Source organism: Berghia stephanieae, chromosome 4, assembly GCF_034508935.2.
Source record: "Berghia stephanieae isolate SIO BIC M18660-M18661 chromosome 4, UCSD_Bste_1.3, whole genome shotgun sequence".
Lineage (NCBI taxonomy): Eukaryota > Metazoa > Mollusca > Gastropoda > Nudibranchia > Aeolidiidae > Berghia > Berghia stephanieae.
The window spans coordinates 16964020-16972617 of record NC_088363.1 but is presented as its reverse complement, the minus strand read 5'-3'; the positions used below and the strand labels follow the sequence as shown (position 1 = coordinate 16972617).

General features: G+C 34.2%; 1 protein-coding gene across 1 annotated transcript in view; it reads right to left on the bottom strand.

The window, feature by feature from the left end:
- Positions 1 to 1680: 1680 nt before the first annotated feature.
- The window catches only part of LOC144970120 (ganglioside GM2 activator-like), a 23815-nt gene continuing 16897 nt past the window's right edge, over positions 1681 to 8598 (bottom strand). The window contains exons 2-5 of the mRNA XM_078909366.1: positions 7658 to 7775; positions 3790 to 3848; positions 2962 to 3135; positions 1681 to 2329 (exon numbers count right to left, since the gene is read on the bottom strand). Coding sequence (XP_078765492.1) covers positions 2186 to 2329; positions 2962 to 3135; positions 3790 to 3848; positions 7658 to 7775 — 495 coding nt within the window. The 3' untranslated portion in view covers positions 1681 to 2185. The remainder of the gene's footprint in view (positions 2330 to 2961; positions 3136 to 3789; positions 3849 to 7657; positions 7776 to 8598) is intronic.

The window sequence follows — 8598 nt, the reverse complement described above, 5'->3', positions numbered from 1 at the left end:
AAGGCGAAGTCATCATTACATTATACGGTCATTCGTTATCTTTACATAAAATGTCATGTCTAGTAAATTTATGAATAGATTTAAGACAGCATTTACGGCAAACACGTTAAGGGAAGCTCAGCATCACTTTATATTTAACAAATAAAACTAATAGAAAATCAAACAAACCCTTCATTATGAGCTTTTTATCTAAACACACATAAAAGATTAGAGTATTTCTATGATTTGAATAAATCACATATAATTAAGCATAACGACAATATATAATTCTTTTTAAAACATCCCATTATTTGAAGCATGAAATGTTAATGACACCCCATATCAATTTTCTACATTAAAATGTTATTCAAGTTCTGAACAATGATCACTTACATGAAACCCGACTCCTCTTGTCGTTCAATCAATTAGCAATGGGAAAAACACGCTAGCACTGTAGCAAATTTTTCAATACTTTTCTTTTGAATTGTGATAAAATGATGATGTAGAGCTTTTTATTGTTGTTGTTGTATTGCATGGTGCTCTTATCCCGTTCGGTATGTTAAATAGATTGAAACTATTAAGTGCATGAGAGAAACATAAAACACCGTGAATATGGCAGCTGAACCATGTAAATGTGTACAATAAATACATTAACCTTAAAATGTGTCATTAAATTAAGAAAATAGGGAGCATACACCGGTGTAAGATAAAGATTTGAACAAGTGTGTATGAAAGGTGCCAGACAAAAGAAAAATACCAGAAAAAAGAGACGTCCCAAAACATCAGTCTACCTCTGATTACCAAAGGTCTGAGGTTTGATCCCCAGTCGAGGTAAACTGATTTTTGGGACGGGTTTTTTTTCCTGGATTTTTCTTTCTTGCTTTATCTGGTACCTTTCATACACACTTTTTCAGATTCCCCTCATGCCTTTTGCACCTTCTCCATTCCACATTAAAAACAAAATGAATGACATCTCGAGTTCAGGTTAGAATGAGAAATGAAAGATAAGTACATAATTTTATATATGATTATTAACATTATTAATTATATTATTTTGATTATTATTCATTCATTTATTTTATTATTATTATTATATTATTATTATTATTATTATTATCTATTATTATATTATCTTTAATATTATTATTATTATTATATATATTATTATTATTATTATTATTATTATTTTTATTATATTATTTATTATCTATTATCATTATCATTATCATTTATTATTATTATTATTATTATTATTATTATTATTTATTATTATTATTATTATATATTATTATTATTATTATTATTATTTTATTATATTATTATATTATATATACTTATTCCTCTGTAGTATTCCCGTTTGTGTTTTTTTCTTCTTCTATTTGATACCTTTCTTATTGGTTGCTTTTTCACATTTTACTCTCATCCGCCCCCCCCCCCCTCCCAACCCATTCCTCTCTCTCTCTCTCTCTCTCTCTCTCTCTCTCTCTCTCTCTCTCTCTCTCTCTCTCTCTCTCTCGTAAAATATCAGTTATACTCAGTAAAATAAAGATCTGAATAGGCGTGTATGAAGATTAATACAATCCCACAAATCACAGTGTCGTGGCTGGACATCTAACCTCGGAGCACCCGATTACCGGTCTCAGCTGCTGTCCAGTCATCACAGGCATACATAAGGTTCAAATCCCGGTCCATACAAGTTGATTTTTTTTTGGGATGAATTCTTATTCTTATTTATTTATTTATTTATTTATTTATTTTGGTATCGCTCTCTTAGCTTTGTGCGGCTATGTGGTCTAGTGGTATGACACTCGCTTTCGGATCGGAAGGTCCTGGGTTCGAGCTTCGCTCGGCGCATAGTTGATTCCTTGGAAAAGGCTCTTTACTCACATTCTCTCACCGTACTCAGGTGTAAAATGAGTACCTGGCCTTTAACAGCGTTGTTTTTGTCCGAAAAATTGTAATATCGCTTGGCAGGCGTTACGTCCCGTCCTACATGTTAAATGTTGCTGTTGACCAGGATCCCCCTGTAAAGCGCTTTGAGCACATTTAGTGGATATTGCGCTGTATAAAAGCTTAATTAAAAAAAAAAAATTAAACATTCTTCCATACGTGCCTTTTCATATTTCTATCTTACACAAGTTACTGTTCTCTTTTTTGTAACTTGGATTCAGTACAGTAAACAACAGCCTAGTTGAGGTAAAGCAAGTTAAGCAAATTCCATGGTGATCTCCATACAGGTGATGAAGGTGCTGCCTGACATGAGTTCTATCTTCACACGGACACCGCCTGTTACCACACTGGGGACCTTGAGGTTGAGGGGAAACGTAAAGTTGTTGAGGGATGCCTCGGTCTGAAAGCAAGACAGAGTACAAGTTCAAGGCCATGTGATTGCATTTGCTGCCTTAGTCAGTCCCCTTGACTGGTGACAAATTAATAATAATAATGATAATAATAATAATAATAATAATAATAATAATAATAATAATAATAATAATAATAATAATAATAATAATATACAAAAACAACAACAACAACAACAATAATAGTAATAATAATAATAATAATAATAATAATAATAATAATAATAATAATAATAATGATGATGATGATGATGATGATACTACTACTACTACTACTACTACTACTACTACTACTACTACTATACTACTACTACTACTAATAATAATAATAATAATAATAATATTGATAACAGCAATGATGGCAGCGGTAATTCGTATAACGATATTGGTAATGATGATGGTAGTAGTAGTAGTAGTAGTAGTAGGAGGAGTAGTAGTAGTAGTAGTAGTAGTAGTAGTAGTAGTAGTAGTAGTAGTAGTAGTAGTAGTAGTAGTACTAGTAGTAGTAGTAGTAGTAGTAGTAGTAGTAGTAGTAGTAGTAGTAGGTAGGTAGGTAGGTATGAAGGTGGTCGTGTTGGTGGTGATGAAAGTGGTGGTGGTAGTAGTGGAAATGATCACTCACTTTTGAGAAAGGACAGCGACAGTTGATCCCTTTTTTTACCAGTTGCGGTGGGCAGGTCTTTATTTTTTTATTAAGTTTTGCACAAATTTTGTCATACGTGCAGGAACCGATGTTGTCAACGCAAGGAATTTCCACATATACCCCAAATATTTCTTTGTAGACTGTTAATTTGGCCTGAGTTGAATGTAAAAATGTTAATAGATATCACATCAACATTAAGACATAATTAATTGGTTTTATCATGATATTATCATCCTCTTTTGTCCCTTCTCTTTGTCTTCCTCCCCAGGCTCAATCTCCCGCTCATCCTCGTTTATTATTTTCATTTTCGTTACCATCATCATCATCATCATCATCATCATCATCATCATCATCATCATCATCATCAGCATCATCACCATCATCATCATCATCATCATCATGATCATCATATAATCAATATTATTGGCATTTCATCACCATCATCATCATCATCATCATCATCATCATCATCATCATCATCATCATCATCATCATCATCATCATCATCATCATCATCATCATCATCATCATCATCATCATATAATCACTATTATTGGCATTTCATCACCATCATCATCATCACCATCATCATCATCATTATCATCATCATCATCATCATCATCATCATCATAACCGTTATCATTATTCTTCCAACCATCATTCTTCTCGTTTTCATCACTCATCATTAGATTAACCACAACATCAACACTACCCACACCCTCCGCCCCCCCCCCCCCCCCCCCTTCCACTGACATCCAACAAGCACAATATAACTCAAAACAAATTTTGTAAATAGAATAGTCCTACCTTAAGAGGAGATCCAAACTTAGCTTTGATGACGGAGTCAAATGAAACGGTGATATTGCCTACAAGAAAGTGATAAGGAAAAAAAAACACAATAAAGACGATAAAATAATTCGTCGTAAGATGGAAAGTATCTACATTTCATTTTGTTTTGTTTTTTTTTGAGCTTTTATTATATAGCGCAATAATCACTAAACGTGCTCAAAGTGCTTTACAAGGGCCCCCTGGTCAACAGCAACATTTAACATGTAGGACGGGACATAACGCCTGTTAGGCGATATTACAAAGACAGCGCTGTTAAAGGCCAGGTACTCATTTTACACCTGAGTACGGTGAGAGAATGTGAGTAAAGAGCCTTTTCCAAGGACTCAACTATGCGACAAGCGCGAGGCTCGAACCCAGGACCTTCCGATCCGAAAGCGAGTGGCATACCACTAGACCACAGAGCCGCACATGATAGGACTGGGACGAGCGGTGAAGGTGATGACAAACAAACGTGACAGGAAGATAAGATCAACCATCTCTCTAAAAAGGGTTCTCTTGACATCATACACTTCATACCAATAGTCTTTGTCAACAGCACAATAATTCGTGTCTTCGACGTTCTTTCCTCTTTCTTTATTACTTTCTTCTGCTGTTGCTGTTGTCAATTTTTGATTTGGAGTCATTTATAATCAATAATATTGTCATCATCATCATCATCGTCATCATCATCATCATCATCATCATCATCATCATCATCATCATCATCATCATCATCATCATCATCATCATCACCATCACTGTCGTTGTCTTTATTATATTATTATTATTATTTTTATTATTATTATTATCATTTATTATTATTATTATTATTATTATTATTATTATTATTATTATTATTATTATTATTATTATTATTATTATTATTATTATTATTACCATTATTTAATTATTATCATTATTATTATTATTATTATTATTATTATATTATTATTATTATCATCATCATCACATCATCATCATCTTCATCATCATCATCACCATCATCATCATCATTATATAAATCATTGTTTGATATCAAATCGAGGTCACCACTTTCATTAAGAGAATGCGTGATCATTGTTCATATGTAAATTATCTTTCGCCAACAATCATTCAGTGGCCCATATCAAAGTTTAAAAATATAACTGCTAACCAACTGATATATTTAGTCGTACAATTCAGTATCAGAAAGATAGCTATTGTTTTTGGAAAATATCGATTAAAACAAAACAAAACAACAACAAAAATTAAATATCTAATCGGCTTGAAAACAACAGTAAATACCGCTGATGACACGTGATAAGGATTATCTGGTTACAAGCAATCACTTTTTATCGGTGGTATCTGATGTGAGGTTATCACTGTTTATCCTCAGTGAAAGCAATACGTAATCTTAAGGTCACCTATTTTCAAGCTAGCGCTATGTTTTGGTGATACAGCATCTTTATAACTCTTTTATCAATCAAATTCAAGGGCATAACTGACAGTAGGAAAATATGTTATCGACATTAAAGAACCTCTCAACCTTAAAATTACACTTGACAGGATTTAAGTGTCAAGTAGTCACAATGTAAACACTCACACAAATGTAAATATATCTGGCACAAAACCACAACACATTGCTTGATGAAGTCTTAAAAACTTGTTAACAAAAGTGAAAAATAAATAAATAAAAGAGCAAGTTTTAATTTTTTAAATGAATTTATTTATTTAGTTATTTATTATATATTTATTTATTTTTAGCAGGGAAATAGATTAATAAATATAGGAATATCATTCGGCAGATACTACACTCTCGACTGAGTAGAGATATATTATGGGAGCGATCTCTAAATTCAGGTTTTCGACCAACCGAATCATCCACCACCTGTCCAACTATTGGATATTTATTGATAAATGTAAATACGTTGCTTATAAACAAAGCTGTAAACTAACCTATGGGTCAATCTGAACACAATGACCGATCAAGGTGTTTAATATTTCAAAAAATCTGAACACATTTTATTATATAGATTTTTCTGGACCAGATTTTGCAATGTGACCAATGACCAGAGCAAATGGAAAATTAATATAGAAGGAACAACATTGACGTCACGTAGCTCTTTGTTGTTGCTGTTGATAGACAGTCATTTTGGTGATTAGTTCTCACAATATCATATCAATTAGACTCTAAACGTTCAATGGTACACATAGTTTTGTGTTTCTGTACGATATATCTGGCTGACGGATGTTGTATTTTACCTAAACGCTGTCATCAGTAAATCTTCCCCACCGAAGAGAAATCCCGGATTCCATCCCCATACAAAAATAATTCATTTATTGATTAGCCACTGGCTTTTACCAGTTTTGGTCTATTTCTCGTGCAACTGATGTAAGGTAACGTTTCGATCATCCCCTATATTTTGTCCTTTGGTTAACATGACAAAATTGTTTTAATAGTCTCTGCGTTTCTGTTTGTGACACAGAGTCCAACACAGAGCCATAGATGATCGTTTAACAAAGGTCGGGAGACTTGCATCGCCAATGTAGAACCTCAATTTTTTGCACTTCAAAATTGGGTACGAGAGATTGCTGCAATGTAGGATCAGGCTTGGTCTTGTTGAAAAATATTCAGTTCTTCATTCGGCTCCATTGTATGGACGTATAAGCCTGTATGATCTTGTTGAAGTAATTCTCAGAGTTAAAGTTTCCTTGCAAAACAACGAAGTAATTTTAAGAAAAGAATTGATGCCGACCCAGAATTGATGCATCGCCAATGTAGAACCTCAATTTTTTGCACTTCAAAATTGGGTACGAGAGATTGCTGCAATGTAGGATCAGGCTTGGTCTTGTTGAAAAATATTCAGTTCTTCATTCGGCTCCATTGTATGGACGTATAAGCCTGTATGATCTTGTTGAAGTAATTCTCAGAGTTAAAGTTTCCTTGCAAAACAACGAAGTAATTTTAAGAAAAGAATTGATGCCGACCCAGGGCATGAATCTATATCCTGCAAAGATTTTAAGTCCTGTGATATAATTATCATAATAGCGCGTATTAGTGGACAGCAACTACCTGTCGTAATTTTTTTCTTTAGAGGAACAAAATTTGAGGATCTCACTTGAGCATCCCAGTCTCCCGAATTTTTGCCAATAGACTTGAATTAGTCTCTGTGTTCGAGGATTAAAATCGGAGACTTATTGAGGTTACCTCTGTGATGTTGTTTGAAGAATGGAAACAGCATTCCCCGAGAGATGACAAAAAGTTATAATCTTCGTATGAGAGACAAGAGTCTAAATTAATGTGGACATACTTGCTACTGAATTAGGCAACATTTTCATACATGGTGTGAATTGGCAGACTTCTTTTCAAGTAAAAAATAATGAATCTCATATTAAGCAAATTTTAAATATCTACTCACATATTCCTGTTTCACGTACAAATGAATTATTTCCCTATTGAAAAACGGTTCAATCTTAGATTTTTGTTTAAAGGTTATGCGACTTCAACGTGTAGTGACGAAAAAAATTATTCATTACTCAATCATTTTTGTCAATTTTATCATCGTTCCTGTATTAATTCTTACGGAGAAGGGAGATGAGGAAGATATCAATGAGAAGAAGAAGAAGAAGAAGGAGGAGGAGGAGGAGGAGGAGGAGGAGAAGAAGAAGAAGAAGAAGAAGAAGAAGAAGAAGAAGAAGAAGAAGAAGAAGAAGAAGAAGAAGAAGACAGACGATGAGACGAGAGAGAGAGAGAGGAGAAGGAGGAGGAGGATAGAGACGACGAGACAGAGAGGAGAAGAAGAAGAAGAAGAAGAAGAAGAAGAAGAAGAAGAAGAAGAAGAAGAAGAAGAAGAAGAATGAGCCATACCTGGTAACTCCAATGGGTCAGGTTTGATTGACAAACTGGACACCACTACTACCTCGTCGGATGGCTTGGCACAATTCTCGTAGTGAAAACTGCTAACCAATCTTGTCTTTACCGGGGACTGAAATGAAATAGATAGCATGGAACTCAATACAATCCTGGCTAACTGGCGCCAGTAGAAAGGAAGAAAATGAGAAAAAAAGACTAGAATTACAATTAAATCACCCAAGAAAAAGTAAGACAAAGGGGAATTGGTTCAAATAGGGAACAGCAGATGTATATTTTAAAAGCATACCATCGATGTGAGATCACCTAACAATCTCCCTCAGACACCCCACTGTATGTATCCCACTAAGAGGAACACACTCAAATGTTTACAAGATATTTCTGGATGAACCCGATACTTAGATTTTAATTTTAAGTTAACCTATATTCATTTTTTTAAACAAACAAACGTGAGCTTTTATATATCTAGACGTGGTCACATCGCTTTACAGTCAATCTATAGCCAACGAAAACGCTTAAGATGCAGGACGAGACATGACGCCAGTTAGGCGATATTACAATGTTTCGGATAGAGACAATGCTGTTTACGGCTAGGTACTCATTTTACACCTGAGTAAGGTTAGAGAATGTGAGTAAAGAGCCTTTTTCGAGGACTCAGTTATGTACCGCCCAAAGTGGGATCCGAATTCGGACCAAAGCAAAATTCCATGCCACCATCGTGGGTGGAGGATTAACTGGTTGGTTCTTCTTCAAATTCTCCCCGATTTAACAAATTTTTTTGTCGGATGAAGCCTCTTAAAATCTGATTGTCAAGCATGTGATATCTCAAAGTCTTCCAAAAGAGGAGATAGACCCAATTAATCCTCAGCCCGCAAAATGCCTTGCTTACCTTTTTTAGTGTGGTTTTATGTATTGTTTATATGGCTATGTGGTCAAGT